At 42.7% G+C, this 23,523-nt stretch overlaps 1 protein-coding gene across 3 annotated transcripts in view; it reads right to left on the bottom strand.

The window, feature by feature from the left end:
* Positions 1–22,278, bottom strand: part of TUB (TUB bipartite transcription factor) — a 69,146-nt gene extending 46,868 nt beyond the window's left edge. For 2 of the 3 annotated variants that reach the window (XM_041415073.1, XM_041415074.1), the window contains exon 1: positions 21,900–22,278. In XM_041415073.1, coding sequence (XP_041271007.1) covers positions 21,900–21,937 — 38 coding nt within the window. In that variant the 5' untranslated portion in view covers positions 21,938–22,278. Of the gene's footprint in view, positions 1–11,297; positions 11,392–21,899 lie in introns of all 3 variants that reach the window. The other variant, XM_041415075.1, reaches the window with a different exon arrangement.
* Positions 22,279–23,523: the final 1,245 nt, after the last annotated feature.

The raw sequence follows: 23,523 nt of genomic DNA, 5'->3' as shown, positions 1-23,523 counted from the left end.
AAACGCTTTATTTTCTTCTCAAATCCTGGATGGCAAACTAATTTAAAAATCAGCAAATTAATGAGACCTTCCTGAAAGGTTGTTGGTACTATTTGCTCCAATAAGGTTTATCTAAATGTCCTTTGTACATTAAGATTTATGACACTCATTATGTCTGGCAACAGTTCTGCAGATTAACTGAGAGCAATGTAACAACAGGAACACGTTCATATTTTTTTTCTTAATTCCATGTAAATAATTGTTAAGATTAACTCCAGCCAAATCCTCAGCATGGCCACACAATTGCCAGAGATCAGGTTTGGAAAGCTAAAGCCCTGATAGAATTAAATCTGCCCAGAGATGTCAAGGACAGCAACACAAGCTTCTGTAAGTACATTCCTGAGTAAAGGAAGACCAGGGAAAACGTGCCCTCTCCAGAGGAAACAGGAGACCTGGTTACCTGGGACATGGAGAGGGCTGAGGTACTCCGTGACTTCTTTGACTCAGCCTTCACTAGTGAGTGCTCCAGCCACACAGCCTGGGTGCAGAAGGGAAAGGTGGGCACTGGGAGAATGAAGAACTGCTCTCCACAGGAGAAAGCCACGTTTGAGACCATCTCAGGCAGCTGGAGGTGTAGGAGTCCGTGGCACCTGATGAGATGCATCCGCAGGTCCTGAGCGAACTGTCAGAAAGAGTAGCTAAACCACCACCCATCATACTTGAGAAGATGTGGCAGTCCAGGGAAGTTCCTATTGAACTCAGGCACAAGGAAAATGACAAGATGATTGGTGACAGCAAACATGGCAACAGTAAAGGCAGATCATGCCTGAAATATCTGGTGGCCTGCTAAGACAGGGCTACAGCACTGGTAGATGAGGGAACAGACACAGACGTCATCTACCTGAACTTTTGCAAAGCATTTGACACAGTCCTGCATAACATCCTTGTCTCTAAACTACAGTGGCATGGATTTAACAGATGGAGCCCTCAGTGGATGAGGAACTGGCTTGATGGTCACACTCAAAGAGCCATGGTCAGTGGTTCGGTATCCAAGTGGAGACCAGCCTGGATTGGCATTCCCAAGGGTCAGTACTGGGACTAGTGCAGCTGTTGCTGACATGGACAGTGGCATCAAGGACACCCTCAGTAAATCTGCCAACAACACCAAGCTGTGTGGTGTGTTGACACGCTGGAGGGAAGGGATGCCATCCTGAGGGACCCTGATAGGCTGGAGAGCAAGCTGTGTGAACTGCATGAAGTTGAAAAAGGCCAAGTGCAAGGTCCGGCAGCTGGGTCAGGGCACAAACACATGCTGGGAGGAGAAGGGATTAGGCAGCCCTGAGGAGAAGGAGTTGGGGGTGATGGTTGATGGGATGCTCAACAGGACCCAGCCATGCGAGCACCCATCCCAAAAAGCCAAACATGTCCTCGGCTGCATCAAAAGCAGTGTGGACAGAAGGGTGAGGGAAGGGATTCTCCCACTCTGTTCAGCATTCCTGAGACCCCACCTGTGCCCAGGTCTGGGGCCCACAACATAAGAAGCACATGGACATGTGGGAGAAAGTCCAGATGAAGGCAAGAAAGAGGATCAGAGAAATTAAGCACCCTCCTATAATGAAAGGCTAAGGGAGTTGGAATTGTTCAGCCTGGAGAAGAGGAGGTTCAGGAGAGACCTTGTTGTGGCATTCCAGTGCCTGAAGGGAGCTACAAGAACAATGGAGAGGGATGTTTTACAAGGGCATGTAGTACAGGACAAGAGGGAATGGCTTCAAACTGAGAGAGAGACAATTTAGATGGGATATTAGGAAAAACATTTTTATTGTTTGGGTGGTGGGGCACTGGCAGAGGTTGCCCACAGAAGCTGTGGATGCCCCATCTCTGGCAGTGCTCAAGGCCAGACTGGATGGAGCTTTGAGCAACCTGGTCTAGTGGAAAGTGTCCCTACCCGTGGCAGGGGAGTCGGAATGAGATTATCTTTAAGGTCCCTTCTGACCCAAACCATTTTATGATTCCATAACAGCATTTTGGTCTGTTTTAATTAGAACAGTCCATCAAAATAGATCTCAAATTGTTACAACCTTAGGGATATATGAAACCAACAGAAATTGTAGAAATCGAATCTTCTAAATGTTCTACTTAGACTATGTTTTTGAAAAACCCATCAGAGTCAGGTAAAATATATTGTTAGATGCACTGTATTACAATTGTTAGATGAAGATGTATTACAGGATATATAAAAACAAACACTGACCATTCTTGAGCAAATAACCCAAGAGACTCTCAGTGCTGAAGGGAAAAACAGGAGCTCTGCAGATACTTCAGATATGCTTTGAAGTAATGAGATCCAGCTTTGAGTAAAATCAGAACAAAACTGTAGTCACAGAAAAAAATAAACTATAGTTTAGGATCTGAAATGCCTAGGCTGACAGCTTTCAGTGAGGATGATACGCAGCCAGGAAAAGATCTAGTGAGATGAAAAGCAAAACTATTCCCTTCAGCACATTGCATGTTTCAAATAACTGAACTACAGGGCTGCCACTACTGCCCTGGAAAGATCAGTTGAACTAATATTTGTACAGATTCATTCTCCGCAATTACACAGAACTGAACAAGATAGCATATGGCAGTATAATGCAGGTAATGAAAATATCACCTACTGGAAGAGCTGGGTTATTTCTCACCCTCGCTCAACACACACAAACTCTGAAAACAACGTAAGAGAAGGAATCTATGTCCCGAGAGAGACAGCTGAATTTAATAAACATGAATGATGAAGCAGTAAAACACAATAGCCTTTGGGTGATCTATGCTAAAATTGTATTTAAAGTAGTTTGACGAGAAGTACCTGAACAGGAGCAAATTAGGAAGGAAAAAAAAAAAACCCTGCTGTGACCTGGAGATACACTACCTGCAATGCAGATGGATCCAGATGACAAATGACATGACTTTCAGGAAGTGCCTTTATCGAAAACACATCGCTGCCAGCACTGGAAAGATCCAGCCCCAGCAGCCAGGTTTCTCTCACAGTACCCAAACCCAGCCAATCTCAGCTGTTAAAACAGTAAAATACATGCACAAACCAACCAAACCCCTTAATGTACAAAGCACCCAACCACAACAAACAGTACATTAAACGAGCAGAAACTACGGAAAAGCATTGCCTGGAAAAGGAGACTGCAGTTACACATACATACACTGCAGAACAAGAGTTCTCTGCATGGACCACAATGATTCTCCCATTCCATTACTGCTGACCAGGTAAAAGGCGTCACCCAGAACAGACCTCTGCTTTTTTGATGTGGAAAACAGTGTGAGGCACGGTGATGAAGAGAAAACCTGCACAAGATGACTGCTGGCTCCCTTCCCTCTCTGTCCTACACCTGTGCTATGACACATGGGTTTGTCCAGTTGGCAGCTACTGAGCCCATTGTACATCAAACAGCCCAACCTTCCAAGACACCTGTAAAATGAGAGTAACAAACAAGTCTTAACTCTTCTTGGAAACACCTTTGTGAAGCAAAAATGAAGCCTCACAAGTACAGTAATTAACCAAGAAACAATGCTGGCCTTTAAAATAATAGCCTAATGGTGAAGTGTTTAACAAACAAAACACTGATGCCAATGATAGGTCACTGCTGCAGGTGTTCAGTGAGGCTTCTCCCTGCAGTAGGCATGCAAACACAGGTATGAATACGTAGATCCAACATGCTGCTGCTGAAATGGAGGTATTTGAGGTAATTCACTAATGCAGCAAAGTATTAACACTGCCTGTGCATGCATTTAGGAAAAAGATGGAGTTGTATTTACTGGATTTTTAAAGCAATAGTAAAATTAAGCTATCCATTTATTGAAAACACAAAGGTAAAAGGGATAACCTAGTTTACCTTTGCTGCTCTAACAATCAAAACTGAACAAAAATACAGTAAGAATTGTAACTCTTGATAGATGCTAGTGAATTGAAACAGCCAAGCTCCCTTTTCCTTTTTACAGGTGGTTTTACAGTTTCTATGGAATACAGTTTCTAAGGGAAGACATGTCATTTCATGATAAATACTAACCGTGAAACAAAATATTTTGTCACTTTTCCCCCCCACACATACTATCTTTATAATCCAACCTAGTACTCTTTTGCTGGAACTGAGGAAAGCAGATTTTTCATTTTGGTTTGAGTTCTTTCTCTGTATTACCTTCTACACTAATAGCAAATACTGACAATCCTGGACAGCATTTTCAGAGGAAAATGAGTTTGTCAGGTCCTGGTGCCTAAGTACATGGATATGGATTTCAAGACTGGCAAGATGTTCATGGCTATCAAAAGAAGCAAACACCATTTGGCCTCTATTTTATTCCCTACAATGAAAACTAAGTCATTATTTCCAACAGCACTCTATGCAGATGAGGCATTCCATACAACCTGATCTTCATTCCTCAGCCCTGAATCCCCAAAACCATGAATTCAATCTCATGAGAATGTTGCCACTAACTTCACATTGCATAAAAAGATGCATATGTATAAATCCCTTCAGGCTGGGTTTTTAATTATAAACTCCTGAAGACAGAGGATTGTTTCCACAGTGCGCATACACAGTGCCTGCACAGAAAGAGACTCTTTCTCAGATTTTAATACATCTTAGAAAACCATAGTAGTAATAAGGCTGGGATGGTGATTTTCCTCCCCTTTAGTGAGACATAAGTTTTCAATCCTGGTGATGTCTATGGCATTCAAAGATAATTTCAAAACAAGTTACATATTTAATCTTCCAATTTATCAGTTCCCTGTGTGAAGATGATCCTGTGAGTAAACAACCTGAAGAACATTGTTCTCCATTTCAAAACTAAGCTAATCCCTTTCCTTTACTTCTGTGTGCAACCAAGTGTGGTGAATGGAATCTATTCTCAAGACCTAAGAAGCAGCAGAAAAACTTTACAACACAGAGTTTGCTGCAGCTGTGAACCCACCTTGTTTGTGTACAGTGAAAGCCAATTTTATAGCTTTGTTTTCCAATGTGTCCCTTAAAGGCCCCTTCCAACATTACTGAACGCATTTCAGCTTTTCTTTCCTTTTGTTACTTTAAATGTTTTTCTCCACATCTGTGTGTAACTCCCAGCCAAGGGAGTTTGCTTTCTCTGGTAAAAATAACTAGAAAGAGAAAATAAACAGGAGAGGGAAAACATAACATGGGATAATACTACACATAATCACATGTCATAGGTTGTAATAGGAACTTTTTATTTTTTGACACATTTGGGGAAAAAACCAACTTGTCCCATTCAACCCATATTTACATACTCTGGCTATACTTTATTTAACCCCAAATATGCTGATATGCCTTTTCTGTTTCAAACTGAAGAAAACATAGCCATTTTAATAGCAAAATGCAATCACTACATTTAAAGCACTTGGAAGTGTCACATCAAGCAGTCTCAGTATTCTTATGCAATATACCTCTTTTTGTAGCATACTAAGATATGTACATTGCACAAAATTGAATGAACTTTGGTTTTCATAAACATTAACCATGTTCACCAATTTGAATTTATATACCTAGTGTAGCACATCAGCTCTAAGTATTTCAAATAAATTAGTCAAATTTAAAACAGGTCAGGTATATGTTATTGCAGTATTTTTAGTTCCATTTTCACTATGAATCATCAGAATCCCAACTATACTTATACTTGACTACTCTGTGACCATTTTTGTTACATCTGACAATCATCTTCATCTGGTTCTCCTTAACAGCCTCCAATGAAATTATCACTTAGTCTAATAATTACTCTGGATTATTCTCTCAACACTTCATAGTACATTGTGTGGTGCTACAAAAAGCTAAGTGAAGTGCCTTGCTACAGTGATGTATAAATGGAAAAATATTTTAAAAGCATTTCATTATTAAGAAGTGTGATAACTTGAGAAAAGTGATACATTATCTGCTCTATTCAGCTTGATGTCTCAACAGAAACCAGACGAGACATTATTTCCTCATATTCAAGTATATATGCATAGATATATGTGAGTATTTATATATATAAAAGAAAAACTCGAAAAAAACTACTTTTTTTTAATACAGTCTGGAAAATTATCATCATTAACTGGTATGACTCAAATGCTGGATTCTTTCAGTGTTGGGCAGTTAATTGATATAGCAATTCCTTTAAGGACACATAGTTTTGCTCTATAAGATGCATACAACATGCAAAAATGTGTGCTGCCAGCAAGAAATGAGAATTATGAGAAAGGCTGTGGCAGAGGACTCAAGCTAGCACCCAGACTCACAGCTTCAGAGAATGTGGAATGCATGTGCCCAAAAAGCTTTGGATCTCCAGCTGAAAATCTCCTCTGCAGTATGCAGCTTACAGCTGACACAGTTACCAAATTACTAAAAAATTAAGAGCTAATGATCATGAGCCAACTAATTCATATTTCTAACTGCAACTACCTTTTTCAAATTATTGTTCTGGGCTTTAAAACGCTGTCACAAGAATAGTCTGTGTGATACCGCTTGAGAGCAAAGTCAGTCCCCCAGGCAAGACATTTCAGACTCTGGAAAATCATTTTCACTTCATTTGAATCAGACTGAAAATAGGGTTCTGATCCTGAACTGACTAACATAACTTATTAATGCTGGACATAAATACTGCCATCTAGACCTGCTCATATGGCTAAGTATTTGCACAATAAAAGCTTATATCACAAAGAATGTTAAACACCAGAATAAATGGCTGATAAAACAATCATTCATTTTTATCTTTGCTTTCTAAACTGCTTGTCAAATATTCACCAGTGCCATCAAACAGTAACCAAGGAGGAATAAAAAAAAAAAAAGACACCAAGATGCTTTTTATTGTTGTTTTGAAAACCCCTAAGATTTCCACAAATATATTACATGCAAAAAGAGTAACCTTGTCTTTGAAATAAAGCATGCATAAGATAATTAGATTTAAAAAGCTGTGTCAATTCTAAGTATTTGTTTTTCTCAAACTGGCAAGCAGCTGTCATTCGTGACTGTAACAAAATATCCAAAAGAACTAGATCAAAAAGATTTCAGCATTTATCCAATCTACTATTTTTAAACTGTTTTTACTTAAGTTAAGCATCCATTTTTTCCTTCACCACGTGCCAGTGGCTAAGTAAATGGGGTACCATCTTCTATAAACTGATGGACAGCTCTCACACAAAGCCACAAGTATCCTTTGCTGTTCATGTACTGCTACGGATATTCAGTATAATATGACCTCTCAAAATAGATAAAGGACACAATACCAGCATCATATCCAAGGAATTAAGCAGTGTAATTCTCATTAAGGCTGTGCCACTAATCCCTGCACATTCTCTACTGAAAATTTATGCTCAAATTATATATTTCTAGATACTGGTAGAAATTACAGTACTCTAGAATCAGATGATAATTACATAGGATTGCAAATTGTACATTTGTCAGTTCCTAGAAACAAAATGGATAGCCAAATCTGCAATTCCAATGGCTGCTTTCATGCTAGATACAGATACTGCAGTTCACTTACCAATTAACACAAAATCTGCTTTCCTTGTCTTCTTCTTCTTTCTCTAGGATTCAGGCATGTTATCAACCCACACAAAGACAGGGATAAGAAATAGCATAGGAAAAACTACTGACTCCACACACTGCATAGAACTGATAAATTCTCCTCTTTAAAACATAATTCAGATGTTTGAGCATAATTGGGTATGACTGGGTTTGGGTACTTTTGGGGGTGGTTGTGTGTTATCCCTTCTTTGTTTTTTTAAAGGAAGATGAACTATAGTATCACTGTGAACTTCAACTTGTGGATTCAAGGTATATAACCTACACAAATCTCCAATATACAATTGTATCTGACAAGTACTGCTTCCTATATGGTTATAACTTTATAAAAAAGCTTCAAGATAGAAAGAATAACCAGAATGTAGAAATTAGCAAATATCACTCTTCATGTATTCAGAAAAAGTACAAATTGTTTCGCACCCCAAATGTTTTGATCATAAAATAAAAAACAAATCTGTTTAAATGCACTTCAGTTTCTGATTTCTAAACCAGCACAGCTTTAGAGAGCTACCACTGATGCAGCCATGCCCTTGTAGCAGATTTGTTTAAGCGTGACAGAAACAGGTCCTGAGGTAATTCAAGATATTACAGGTCTTGGATTTTGTGCTTTCCATTTTTCAACAAAGAAAACAAGCCTAATCTAATTTGCTCCCCTGTGCCATTTAAAAACGTAACTAAGCAGATCACAGCTGAAGTAGATCAGATTAACTGCTAAAGAAAGGTTGTGTTGACAAACTGCACTGAAAAGTTTACCAACACCTTTTGTGGATATGAAAGGCACAGCAAAAACATACAAACTTACTTGCCAGGAGGCTGTCTTGTGTTTAACTTGCAAAGCAAAGGCTGGCAGAATAAGATGTAACACATTTTTATTGAACAAAGAGCTGTTCAGTTGCTGTGACATCCGCAGCAAACCATTACAGGAAAGGGCTTCCATCACCCTTTTCATATCTTTTTAACACCTGGCTGAAGTTGCCATTTTAATTATTCCACTTCACCTGGTAGAATGCCTGTTAGCAACAAGTACAGCAAAAGGAATGTCCTCTGGGGACTGATGTGCCATGCACAGCCTTGTCTCTGGACACACCTGTAAGCCTGGTACTTCCCTCCTATGAAATATTTTCAGTTAAAAAGAGTGAAACGTGAACAGAAATGTGTGATTATCAGCGTGGTTGCTGAATTCCTAGAATAGGGAGCAGATCATACCATGCAACTAAAATTAAATTCAAAATATTTGGGTCTTTTTCAGAGAAGGATTAAAGTTATATATCTCCCATGAACCATGTATGTTAATGTCACATTTTGTAGAAGGCAGGGAACCTCTGGAAGTTGCAGGAAGAATTCTCATTTCTGTGAGACCTATATAATAAAATTAGACCAGAGTACTCAAACTTCGAATTCTTTTACTGACAATTTGTATAATGAGGGGGTTCTGCCTGGTTTTGTAACACAGAAAGATTTATGCATTCATAATGCCTATAATAATTTCTTCAGTTGATTAATTTCAACTAAAATTAAAGAGGGCTAACATTTCTAAATGCAACAGATTTCATAATGAATTTGGTGGCTGGATAGAGGCAAAGGCCTTAAACAGTCTCTCTGTAAGAGGACGTTTTGGGGCTCAGCTCTATAATATGACTAAAGCAATGAGAATCCACATAGGGAACATTATGAAGGACAGTTATAGGAATTCTGCTATCTAAAATGCAGGGATCCTAGTCTTCATATGGATCCTAGGACTATTTCTTACAGATATATACAAGAAGATTCCTTCCGACATCAACATATTGTGAAGAAAATTGACTGGGCTCATTTTTTTAATGCATAGCTCTCACTGTCCCACTTGGGATTTGACAAAGACAAATGTAAGTGAAATAAAAAAGAGAATCGTATTTGGGGGAAAGAAGGGTGGAAGATAAAGCAAATATAATTCCTTCTCCAATCTTGCTGCTGAGTTTTCATCCTGGAAAAGCCACATTTCTGTATGTGCAGGGTCCCTATCAGTAACACAGGGGTAATACATTTCTGTCTTTGCAACCTCTCCTAGAGTTCCACACCAAGAAGGACACGAGGCAGTGAGACACAAGCCTGGCAGTGCACTCCAGCCCACTGCCAAGGTGCATCCAGCACACCAAGGGACCTGTCCCACTGAGCTCTTGAGCCACAGCCACGCTGTAAATCACCAGGAGCATGCCAGGCAAAGGAGACAACCGAAGGTGTAATCAGCGAGCACGCATCCTCTCAGCTAAAGGAAGCTCTGTCACACAAAGCTTGAGACCTCTTCTAACCATATCAGATGTAATTAAACCACTTCAGGCACTGTGGGAAGCTATTTCCAAATGCATTTAAGTAAGGCAGAAAGAATGATTTTAGCTATTGGACCATTAAAAAGGAGTAAAGCTGAGATTCCCTTTTGGGTCTAATCAAAACATACACCAGCAGATGTTTTCTTCTCCCCTCTGATAAATACATATGACTGTGTATCTTCTGGATTCTTTATAAAACACTAATTGCCCACTGCACAGAAGGTCTAATTGATGCAGCATGTGATCACTGTTATTTGCACATTTTTCATAGCTCTAATACCTCAGTGCACAACCCATGGCAGGATACAAGGTGAGCCATTTCAGCCTGAAGGAGCATCCACGGAATGTCACTCAGCTTCATCCTGTCAGACTCAGAGGGCTCCATTTTCTTGCTCACTCAGGACCTACCAAAACTGGGACAGGGTGAGGAGTTTCAGCAGAATTATGGAAAGAGCTGGCTGGCACAAGCTAGCTAGAAATTTAGAGGACAGCAACAGCTTCCTGAATGAGACCTTCCAAATGTGTTTACCATTGCGGGATGGCATTGCACACTACCAGTGCACACGCTCTTATCTTCACTAGTGTCAAACTGGGGAGTACACAGGGTGGCTGTCTGGACTGCCAGCCCACAGCAGTGACCTCCAGCAGTGACCAGAGACTGCTCAGCCACCCCTTCTGAAGCGCTGTGCGCTGGCAAACCAGGCTGCTCTCCAGGGAACACATCTGCTCTCCCCTCTCCCACCTGGTGACAGAAGAACCTGCGCCTGAGTTTGGAATCTACTTTAGAAAGACTGCTGCTGACAGTTCTTGGATGGCAGCAGAGACCTGGAATCCTGCTCAAATATTTATCTGCTTTATGATTATTAAAAGATTTAATTTAAGAAGAGCTGGAAGATTATAAGAAATACTGCCACTGACTGACAAATTTAGCACAAGCTAAATGTCCAGGCAGTCTCCCAGCAGCTCATCAACTCTTCTCCCAAAACCAACATCAGCCACATACAGAGGACACACACAAAAAAGGAAAGAACCACAGAAATATGGAAAACAAGCGTCCTTAAGTATTGAGTTATCATTAGGAAACAGAGGCAGGCATTTAATGGTGCAAAAAGAAAACAAATGCCTTCACTTCACAAAGTAAATAACTCGGGGATTTATTAATAATGACTCAATCACTGTTAGTTATAGACCTATTCTAATGGCACGAAAACAAAAAATAGAAGTGGTATCACAGCCATGTCATGAAAAATTAGCAACAAGACAGATGCCATCAAGTGCAAAATGAAAAGCAAAACCATACAGAACAACATCCTTCTGTTCACTCTTTATTGCAATATGTGCTCATGTTTGGCATTGTTCATCCAAGACCACAGCAAATGCAATATTGCAGAGCTGGCTGTAAACTAAAACCCTTTGGGCTGAATTTTCACCCCAACACACAGAGACTTACTTTGAGGATGCTTCACAATGTCAACTGGGCATATTTACAGTCCATCACACAATGCAGTGAAAATCTCTGTGCCTCTAATGTATCTGAGCTTATTCTGAAAAAAAAAATATTTTTCAGAAGAAAATGAGTTGCTTTTGCCAAAGAACACTGAAAAACTACACTGTGTTACGTGCTGTTTGTCATTTTGAATAGGCAACACAATAGTCCTCCTCCTCCCTTCTCATTCCACCACATTAAATATTTTCAACAGAATCTGAGCATTCCTGAAAATCCAGTCATAGACAGGTTCACAGTATTCCATCCTTTGAAAGGCCTATACCAGCCTAAAGCTAAAATACAGCTATTCTGCATGGTTTTAAACCTTCTGTTTCACGACCTTTACATTCTAACAGAATACAAGCAATAAACAGGACAGTCATTCCCAGTGAGCTCCCAGTTGCCTTACTATCTCCTTCAATTTGGTTATAGCTTACACTATTTGATACCATATCAATGAAAGGACAGCCTTCAGAAACTACAGCTATTGTAAATAAAATTAATTTCCTAAGGTTTAAATATTTTCTTCCAAGTCTAGAGTTCACTGGATTCTTTTACCAGAAGTCTTTGTAAGAGAATGCCAATCTACCAAATACAAAGTTTATAAACTTAATGACTTCCACAGTTTCAGAACAAAATTTTGGGGAGACAGGCCCAGCACGTACCAACAAATAACCTGAAAATCCAGGCACTCATCTGAGGTATTAGAAATACCTTTCTAAAGAATGAAATAAAGAGCAGAGACTTGAACACCTGAACTTGCTTATCTCACTTTCCATCTCATGCAAAGATACCTTCACATTTTTTTCCAACAGAATAATCTGGAAATCACTCTGACTCAAGGTGCACAGGATAAGAGAACTTTTTTCCTTCCAATACTACTCAGAACAACTTACATCTTGCAAATCCTAAGGCAAATAGCATTAAATTAATAAAAACCAGAGGGTGCCCAGGAACAATAACAGGAAGGAAAAAGGAAAGAAAGGAAGGACAGAGGAAAGGAAGTCAGGAAGTTAGGAAGGACTTTTCATTTCAATTAAATTTCTCCTGTGCTGATTTTTTTTTTTTTTTTTGATCTTCAAAATCTGAGAATGGTATTCAAGCCCCAAGGAAGTAATTAACAATTTTTCAAGCTGCATCAATACTGCCAGAATACTACAGTATATCATTATTTGAAATAGCCAACATTTAAAAGGCGTCTTCCAGGATGCCTCAAACTTCTAGCAATGTCATGATCTTTTTGTTCTGACACAATGGCCCAGTTTCTCTGGGTATTAATAAAGTATTTCTTAATTAACATATCTGGCAGATCCAAGAATTATCCTAGTGTTCTAAAAAGCCAGACCCTAGATTAGGTGGCTCATAGGCTAGTCCTCTTTTAATAGCCAAAAATGAATACTCTTATTTCAGACCAGATGATGAATTCTACATTAAAACCTATATGCCCATTGTGAACTGTGCTGTGGCAGATCCCCAGCTGTAAACAATTCCTATCTGTAAACAATCTAACGCATGTACTGGAAACAATTGAAATGCGGCAGTCCCCAGCTCCTCCCGGACTGAATTGCACCATTGCTGGAAGGAGTGAATCACTTGTACATTTCTGATGTGACCCATTACCAGTGATCTGGAAAAGGGGATTGAGGGTTCCCTCAGTCAGTTCACAGGGATGCCAAGCTGGGTGGGAGGGCTGATCTGCTGGAGAGCAGAAGGCTCTGCAGAGGGATCTGGACAGGCTGGATTGATGGGCCAAGACCAGCTGCAGGAGGTCCAACAAGGCCAAGTGCTGGGTCCTGCCCTGGGGTCACAGCAACCCTAGGCAGTGCTACAGGCTGAGGAAGGAGTGGCTGGAAAACTGCCCAGTGGAAAAGGACCTGAAGGTGCTCTTTAACAGCAGATGAACACTAGATAAGAGTGTGCCCAGGTGGCCAAGACAGCCAATGGCATCCTGGACTGGATCAGCAACAGCGAGTCTGGCAGGAGCAGGGCAGGGATTGTCCCCTGTGCTGGGCACTGCTGTGGCCACACCTCGAGTGCTGGGTCCAGTTCTGGGCCCCGCACTGCAAGACAGACATTGAGAGATTGAAGAGAGTCCAGAGAAGGGCAATGAAGCTGGGGCAGGGTCTGGAGCACAAGTCCTGTGAGGAGCAGCTGAGGGAGCTGGGGGTGTTCAGCCTGGAAGAGGCTCAGGGGGACCTTCCTGCTCTCCACAGTTACCTGAAAGGAGGCTGTAGCCAGGTGGGGGTTGGCACCTTCTCCCAAGTAATTAGCAATAGAATGAGAGAAAACAGCCTCAAGTTGTGCCAGGTTAGGTTTAGATGGGATATGAGGAAAAATTTCTTCACTGAAACATTTGTCAAGCCTTGGAACTAACCACTGGGTTAGTGGTGGCCTTGGCAATGTGGGGTAAATGGTTGGACTTGATGATCTTGGAGATCTTTTCTGACCAAATGATTTTATGATTGCAGAGATGTATGCCACATGCAGAGGCACATGAGCTCTGCCTTAAGGACAGACAATAAAACAATGTCAATGTTATTCTAGGGCAAGCATGAAAAGTTTCTCTAAAACCTTACACTTTACTTTTTAAATCTGCAGCAACAGCCAGTGGAGAGATTTAAGATTCAGTAACCAGGAAGAATCAATTATCAAGGTCTGACTCAATGGTGTGTAGAGACACCTTTAAAGTTATTTAACATTGCTCTACAGATGCAATGTCCCAAAAGAGGCATTATTCACCCGTACAACTGAGCTTAAGTTTCAGCACAGAAAAGGTGCTGAAACTAGGTTTGCAAAACACTGTTTAATGGAAATTCACACTCCTGGCTTGAGTATTGGGATTTATATCTGCCAAAAATAGTGGAATGAATTCCAGGGTACAGTATGTGTCTTAGTCTTTTGGTTTCCACTCAACCTGATCCGAGCAGTCATTGTCTGGACAAGTTATCTACTCTTCAATTTCCACAGTACATTCAATAATTTCCTCAAATTTTCAGAAGTGAGAATTGCTACATGATGCAATGTAATTTGTTTTTGTTACTGTTACTGCAGCCAAGTCAAAATACTGCTGTAGTAATATGGGCTAGCAACAACCTGCTCTGAAAAAAAAAAAAAAAACAGACCTGTTTTCCTTTTGTTTCTTGCTGTGGCACAGGAATAACTAATGCAAATACCTAGCCTTTAACTTCATTTTGCTTTCAAACTGATACCAAATTTGAAAGACAGAACTGTTCAGATCTCTTCCCTAACTGTAGATCAAATACCAATGTACTTGTATTTCACTTGCAAATACAATTTCCATCTTAGTCATCATTTGCAGCTAATCAAGGAATTTCTTCATCTTGTAATATCTCATCTGCTGGTAGTTAGAACTGTGATTGGAATTGAAATTACCATTAAAAACTTCATGCTGCGGTTTCATTACCTGCGTCAAATGAGTTACAATAATCATGAATTATAATATTCACAGGCTTGTGTTAACATGCATCACAACAGGGATCACGAGGTTTCCACTGAAATTTGCAATTCAAGACTTAATTTTCATAAACATCTGAGAATCCAAGCTAGAACTCAACTTCATGAAAGAATGACTGGGGCACTTGCTTTGCCAGAGAGCAAGATAAGTGTGTCACTCACAAGCACACAGGCATATTCATGCATTACACACCACTTGCCCTTATCTGCTCAGCTAAAACATGAGCTCAGAGAAGGGGATGGCACCAATCCAACCTCTTTTTAAGTCAGTAGAAAGGCTCTGGTGCCACCTCTTTGTGACAGCTCCCTGCAAGCAACCACACAACTGCACGGATGGCAGGGGACAGCCTTAGTCTCTACAGCATCCCTGCTTCAGGGGGAAGGATGTTGGTCTCAATGCACAAAATGAGCACCCAAAGCTGCAAAGTTCTTGTCCTGGCAGAAGCAGTTACTCTCCTTGCTCTCTAGGGTCCACTGCATTTCCCTGAAGGAGGAAGTGTTTTCAATTGGGTCACCATTACTCTTGAAGGATAAAAACAAATAGATAAAGATGTAATCCCTCAAGTTATTAACAATACAAAAGTATGAAATCTACTTCTGCTATAATCACTGAAAGGGGAAGGAAAGATATCTTTCCATTTCTTATTAACATAAAAGAATAAAATACAAAACCATCTAAAAAGTAATTTAATTATGGAGCAAACTGAGCTTTTAAAGCATCACGAAGCTACACAATGTAGACACAAACTACAAAAATTACATTGCCATCAAGTGTTAGATGAAACAACCTGGCATAAAATAACTACGTCAAGAAAAAAAGTTTCATCTTTTATGACGCGTACTCATCCAAAATAATTATTGCAGTCTTTCCACTTTCTCCCACTGCTGCCTTTGTACACTCTATACACCCTTCCCTGAGAGCACATTTCCTTCTCTAAGTCAATATCCCCTGACTTCCCATTTTCTTAAGAACAGATAGTCCAAAGAAGCTAATGATCATATGCCTGCAACAAAAATGAAAGCAGAAAAAACCCCATGCCAGCAATCACCCTGAGCTTTCCATTTGCATTTTGTGCCACTCTCTTGTACCTGCCTTCTAAACTGAAAATTTTCCAGCCTAAAGGCTGCCTTGCTCTACACCTGCATATTATTAGCATTATGTAAATGACAGCAGGGCCCAAAGAGGTGTTACATTCTCAGCTGAGAGTGCTCAGAACTTGCTGGTATGATCATCACCCTGACATTACATCAAGATAAGAGATTGCAAAACTGTGGGAAAACAGTTCTTCCATCTCTGCCACCCCCTGTGCATGACAGACCTGTCACCAAGGGCATCTCCTAGTCCCAGTGACTGGCCTTCACATACTACAGGAAAAAAATGTTCAGCAGTAAGTGAGATACAAAATAAACACCAATTTTAATATCCATGTTTAAGGCATTAATCTTTGAATACACCACTGCAAACACTGAAATTAATTGTCAATAATCTGCAAAATAAATAATTTCAGCTTTTAAAAACTGCAGATGTACTAAGTACTTAAGTAACACAATGAGAAGTTAGAATGAATTTCTTTAAAAGCTCTAAACAATAAAATACAAATTAAATAGCAAATGTTTACAGGGAAGGGTATCTTCTGCAGGCACCATACAGCTGGCAAGACAGAATTCCATTTTTGTGAATAATCTCGAAGTAGGAAAGGGAAAAGAACAGAAAAAGTGGCAAGAAGAGCAAGATGCAGGGAAAAATGGCAAAAAAAAATCTGTTCATCAGTTGAAAGAACAGAAAAACATGAATTAGAAAATAAGTCATTAGTGTGAGAGGAAGAAAAATGAGGAGGAAGTGTGAAAAGAATCCAGCTCTCTAGAATGGCAATTTTTAGTCACTAAATAAAAAGTACCACCTTCCAGAAAAACTGCTGCTTGCATGTCTAAATGGATGCCACTCCAGGGAATGTCCAAACACCCTCAGGCATGAGAATCAAAACTGTCCGACTCAGGGAAGTGCAAGAGGAGAGACATTACATTTCATATCCACTTCCCGGCTGTGATCCAAATCTGGCACAGATGGCTTGTAAATGATTGTCACTGCCAGGAACCTGCAAATGATTGTTGCTACCAGAAACCCACTGGCCTGTGAAAAAATCAGTTTTCATCTCAATCTGGCTGCTGATACCGCAAAGGTGGTGGGGGTGGCAGAGCTCTGGCACAACTGGTGCATCACTCACTGTCGTAAGGCCCATGCAAGGGGTGGCAAAGCCCCTCAGGCCCCTTTCCTAAATCCACCTCTGGCACACTGCAAAGCACAAAACAACGAGGTTTCACACCCAGCTCTGCAGCTCATCTCCCTTGAGCCTTGTCCCGTTTCCATTTAAGCCAACACCCCGCAACTTCCACGGTTTGGGATACTTATTTTCCTCACCTCTCTTCTCTGCCTGGTTGATTTAGGCTACCAGCTTCGGGGTAGCAATTGCCTCTGACATCGCCCTCACACTGATGCTGGGCAAACCACCTTTGATCTCTGCACCACAGCAGGAACACTCCATGCAAGAGCACAGAGTTCCATTAAGGGAGAGCTCTAACTTAAATGGTTAAAAGCACATGACCAGGCTAATTTTATACACTGAATAGCCTGAGACAAGACAGCCTGTTTCAGAGAAGAGGACAGACACAGTATTTGAACTCTTTTCCTTAAAAAAGGAGCTCTTGTAAATTCCCCATGCCATTCCCCACGGCAGGAGGCTGGGAGCGAGCCTGCCTGCACTGCAATACTCTCGGTCACAGACTGCACCTTGCAGCAAGGTGAGCCCGCCACCTGCACTGCTGCCTTCACTATGTCAAAACTTCAGGGTTTATAATATCCCACTACCTCAACAACATGCTCAGAAACAAGTGGGGAATACCCTTGGTCTTCAAGGCTGTTCTTGTTCCAGGACTTGTTTACACATCACACTTTCAGAAATCTTCTTATCTGCCCTAATTGCGATGATTCATGAATTTACAACCCAGCTGTGCTGCTCCACAATTTTCTTCCAACTGTAATCCTTCCCTTTGCAAGTAAATAACTTGTGACTGTTTATAGCTGCAATATCTAAGCACAGCCTTAAAACTTCAGAGCAAATTCATGAAAGCTACAAAAATTGAGCTTAATAAAACCTGTCACAAACAAAAATAATGTGCATTATTACCACCATCATGTACATATCAAGGCATATTATGCCACTGCAAATGCAGGCTGTGTGATCTGCTCTCTTCAGTGCTTTCAGTGCCCTCAGTGCCAAGTGCCAGGTCCCCCCAGGGCACAGTTCATGGGGTCCCCTCTGGCCATGGCAGGTTCATCCACACAAACCAAGGCTCAGCAGCATCACACAGACACTTTACAGAGAACCCTGGGGACTTGTATTAAATTTATTCCTTTGTGGATTGGGCTTTTCAGCTGGTGGTGTTTAGATATTTCTCATGGAACAGGTTAGCTGGTTGTATAAATGCTGCTTTTAAAGTTAAGGGTCAAGATTTATTGTTAAAGAAGCAGCTGAAAACATAAGAACAAATAATAATAACAGAGACAGGGGCCTTACTGTAACTGAGTTTACTGATACTTTCATCATGCCTAGCAGCAGTTTTATTTGACTGCAGTTTTATAGCATGAGGAATGTCTTCACTTATTCAAGAAATACCAGCATAAAATAAAAATGAGTATGTTATATTTAAGAAATGTTATAAATTAAAAATGAGTTCAAGAAAAAGATATGAAACAAAAACATACTTTTGAACAAAAAACCTGAAGTCCTCTGAATTTGTAATGATTCCCAGACACTTCTGCATTGTATTTTCTACTGGAAACTCCTGAAGGATATCAAAGGAAAACACTACTGTGCCTAAGAACCTAATTCCTCAAGAAGCTACATCTTACTCTTAAGTTCCATTGCAAACCACTTTTGGGGCTGGGGACAGCTACATGGACTGCAACTGATGGTTTTTTAACTGCATCTAAACTATTTTGAGTCTTTATAATAAAGAGCAGATACATTGTTAAAAGCAGGTAATTTAAAGAATTCCTAGCTCATTGTACCTCATATGCAGCTTCATGCAAGTGCTTAATGATATGCTTAAATTTCTATATATGAAAGGTGTTTCATGAAAATAAATGCAAAATACTTACTTTCAAAAAACAGCTTCCCAACTATTTTTCATAATGTTAGCGAACTGAAACCTCATCCTACGACTATCGATATTTCAAAAGCAGAATACTTAAGAGAGGATGAAAAGAGATAAGGGCAAAACACTGAAATCACAAACTCACAAATAATATGAACCTTTTATTGACCTCAGCACGAACTAGCACTGACACTGAAAAAATTGCCTTACTATTTTTTGTTAACTCTCTCAAAATGTTTTCAGCATCTTAAAAGGGAAAGAGTAAGTTTGTGAGCTATGGGCATGCAAGTGGGCTGCTTAATGTATTGTACATGACACACATGGAACTGACTCCCTCTGGCTTATTTCACTTGAAAGGAAAAATATGACATTTTACTAGCAGAAATACAATCCTTCTCTGCTTGAGTTAATTCAGGTATAGAGCTGCACATATGTTCCACTGCTAGAAGAATACGTCTTTCCAGACTTCAGCATGCCCAGCAGCCTATGCTCTGTCCCCTACATGAGCAGCAGTGACACCCTTGGCTGTCACATGCCACCCAGACCATAAAGAAGGTGCTGAACCTTTCTCGGGGCTCAGAGTCAACAACCACTGAACTCACCACAGTAAACAAGAATGTGAAGCAAGAGGGCAGATAAGCATGGGACATTTTGCCCTCAGAGAGAAGATGATCTGTTCTAAGGGTGCACATCAGGTCTCTCCTCCTCCTTGCATATTTCACTCCCTTGAAATGCTACTTTGACCTAATTTACTCATACAGCGCTTTCATGTGTAAACTCAGTCACCTGTGCATTCACAAACCACTGCTTCCTGGGCAAGTATGTTGAGGGGATCCTGGAGGATGCTTTACATGCACAAGTCCAATAAGATTTGCAACAATACACTTCTAGCTCAAGAACTACCTCTGAAGACTGAAAAATAAGTCAGCTTCTCAAGAGAATGCTGTTAGAAGCCCAAATAAAGACACTTCAGAGCAGAACCGTGGTTTGGTTGCCATTTGGTTTTGAGCAGTCCTCAGCAGTTGCTCACCATAAACACATCATTAACATTCAAGAATAACATTATATTAGAAAAGATATGAGTATCATCAAATCTGTGTTTCTCTGAGATTTGCTGCTTTGCCTCCCTTTGTTTGTGCTGCACTGAGCAGAAATAGAGAGGTTTTATTTCTTTCTTTGAGGCCACTGCTATAAAACTCCTCAGCAAAGTTTTGGCATTGGCCTCTGCAGAGCCTTGTGTACAGTGAGAGAACAGAGAAGCTCTTCCACTGCTGCTGGGATGAGCCACGAACAGCTGTTCCTCTGGTATTTCTGTCCTCATTACAAGGCTTCAAATTGCATCAGAATGCATCCACTAGTCATTTTTGAAGCCTTATTGCCAATTCCTTCCATCATTTCAAAATGCATGGGCTGAAAGTGCTATTGCTGAGAGAGTGGCAATATTCTCAGATTCATTGTAATCATGTTTCTTTCTTTCTAATTCTACTGATTTGAACTATGATGTGCACATATCGAAATAGCAGATTTCTACTTGTGCAGTTTTCTTGGAGATTATTTTTCTCTGCATTAAGGAGTGATGTAATTGTGTTCACGTTGCATTACTTGTGGCATACGTCTGCTACAAACACTGTCATTGAGAATGTGGCATACTACAACTGACCTGCTTAAGCAGCTGTCTTTCTTTTAAAACGCACTCTGTACCTACTTTAATTCCATGATTCTCTACTGACAACAAAAATAAAAGGTTTATCACAGAATCAACTAGGTTGGAAAAGAGCGCTGAAATCATTCAGTCCAACCTATGACTGAATACTATTGTGTTAACCAGACCATGGCACTCAGTGCCACATCCAGCCGTTCCTTAAACACCTCCAGAGACGGCGACTCCTTCACCTCCCCAGGCAGCTCATTCCAATACCCAATCATGCTTTTAGTGAAGAACTTTCTCCGCATGTCCAACCTAAACCTCCCCTGGCGCACCGTAAGACTCTGTCCTCGTTTCCTGTGTTACTGTATCTATCTTGTTTCACTTACAACCAAACAAATGAAAGAAACATGCTTGCTGTCATTTTCACAGCACCTTGTTTTCCTTCTGTAAAAATTCAGCTTGAAAAAGACACTTTAACAAAAACTAAAACTAAAAACAAACAAACCCGTCATGTTAATGTACTCTGAATAGTAGATTCGGAAAGGGATCTATTACTAGAACAGCCCATCCCGCTCGCAGCGAAGTATTTGGCTCGGTTTCCCCTCGGTCCGGCAAGTCTGACACCAACTATTCCCTCGTCCGGCGGTGCGTGCCGCCTCTCCACACCCGGGCGCTCGGGGTAGGGCACGGCTGCGGTGCTGCGGGCAGGGGCTCCGCGCACCGCGGGGCTCCGCCACCCGGGGCCGGCTCCGCTGACGCACGGGGCTCCCGGGCCGCCGCCGCGCCGCGGCTCCCGTAGCTTATGGCAACGGCGGAGCCAATGGCAGCCGCGGGCCGGGCGCTGCCATGGCGATCCCGCTCCCCGCCATGGCGGCACCGCCGGCCCCGCGCATCGAGCCCGAGGCGCGGCGGCCGCCACCGACGGCGCAGCGCTCCGCCAGCCCGCCGGGGCCGCAGGGCAGGACAGCTCCGCGCTCTGCCCGCTCCCCGCGGCGCTGACAGCGCGCCCCGAGAGCAGCCCCCGAACTTCGCGGAGCGGCACCGGCCCGAAGTTGGGAGGCGGGACCGGGCGCCCCACCGGGGAGAGCCCGCCCGGGCCGGCCCGCGATTCGCTCCCCCCGGCTGGACCCACCGCCGCCCCGCCGCGCCCGGGGGAGGGTCCGGCCGCCCCGGACCCGCGACCGAGCTGCGGGCTCCGGCGGGGAACCCCCGAGAGGCAGCGGCTCCTGCCCAGGGGCAGCCCCGGTGCCTCCGCCCCACCCGCCGCCTCCCGCGGGGTCTCGCCCTACCTGTAAGGGATCCAGTCCGCCTGGTGCCGCGAACTCATCTCTCCCCGGCGACGCTGCCCGGAGCCGAGGAGGCGGACGCGGCCGCTGCTACCCGAGTCGGAACCCGCCACGGCGCGGGCAGCATCCTCCGTCCGGGGCGGGGGCGGGCGGCGCGCCGGTTATCCCGGCAGCGGCCGCAGAAACATCCCCCCGGGGAGGGCTCCCAGCGGCGGGCCGGGCTGCATGGGGAGGGGGCGGCCGGGGGCAGCGGGAGGCGGCTCCCAGCCCTTCCTCCCTGCCCGGAGCAGCGGCTGAGTCGCGCACCGGAGCGGGGAGGGGCGTGGGAAGGGCCAGCGGCGGGCAGGGAAAGGCAGGGCAGCAGCGCCGCGTCCCCGCTGCTGCCCCGTCAGCCGCGCCGCCGCTGGGAACGGGCTGCGCTCGGCTCGCCTCGGCACGGCACGCCCTGGCATCGGCAGAGACCGAGCCATGAGTCGGGCGCGGGCCGGGCAGCCCTCGGCTGACCCGGGCGTGGAAAGGTGCGAGGAGAGCGCAGCCGGCGCGCAGGCTCCTCTCAGCCCAGGCCACCGCCAAAATGTATGAATTGCAGCAAGTCAGCCCAAAATGGTCGAGGAACCACGGCCTGGGGGCTGTTGTAAGAGCTTACCGCGGCCCGTAAGGGCGAATCCATGGTTTCGATTTGCCAACAGCGGACTGATGCCTTGCGGTGATGAGAGCTTTTGGAATCTGGTGGTCGCAGCCGCCTCTGCTGGCCCTGGCACGGCCGCGAGCACCGGCAGCTCTCCTGGAAAAACCATGGTGTGACGCTGAGGCTGGCTGGGAGCAGAGCACAGCCACGGTGCCCTGAGGAACCCACTTTTTGCTACACGGGTGTAGTACAGGCCACCCATCGTTTCAGCACAAGACCAGCTCTGCTCCAGCTCTACAGCCACAGCAGAAGTAAAGCCCTTTTAAACCATGTAAATCCCGTGTCAGATTATAAGCTTATAGAAACAGTTACTGACTTCATGGAAGAAACACGACCTGAGCAAAAAAATTAGTGAAAGATAAGGATTAATGAAAAATACTATCTCTTTTTGCTTTGAATAACACCAATCTGGCCCTTAGTATCCCACGTTTTGTTGTAGGTAACATTTGTACTGCACATGGGGGAGATATTTAAAGAAACTTGCAAGTTAACTGAACTAAAAACAGGTGTTGGGAAATAAACAACCAAAGAGTTAAATGTGGCACTCACTGTACCTTGGAAAGGCTTAGATAGTGAGGGGCACCTTAGTGACAAAGATGTGAAACTCTAACCTGCTAAGTCGTACCCAAATTGCAACACTGGTCTGCCTGATGTGTGAACTCATCTGGAAGAAGGTGACAGTACAAGTTATCCCATCACAAGGACTGTAAAATTAAAAGGAAAGATGAATGATTAAGGCTCTGGAAAGATGTTCATCTGAGCAGAGAGTAAAAAAAAAAAAAAAAAAAGAAAAGCATCATCTAAGAAAATAGAGATGGGGAGTTTAGAGGTACATGCCTAGAAATGGTAGAGTACAACAGAAAAAGAACCCTCATTTTGGGTTTTAGCATAAAAAGCAAGGAGACTATTATAACTTAGCAAATTAGAAACAGATTGAAG

This window comes from Onychostruthus taczanowskii, unplaced genomic scaffold (assembly GCF_017590055.1).
Source record: "Onychostruthus taczanowskii isolate IOZ18803 unplaced genomic scaffold, ASM1759005v1 scaffold49, whole genome shotgun sequence".
Lineage (NCBI taxonomy): Eukaryota > Metazoa > Chordata > Aves > Passeriformes > Passeridae > Onychostruthus > Onychostruthus taczanowskii.
The sequence above is the reverse complement of the archived record's forward strand: the minus strand, read 5'-3'. Positions and strand labels throughout refer to the sequence as shown.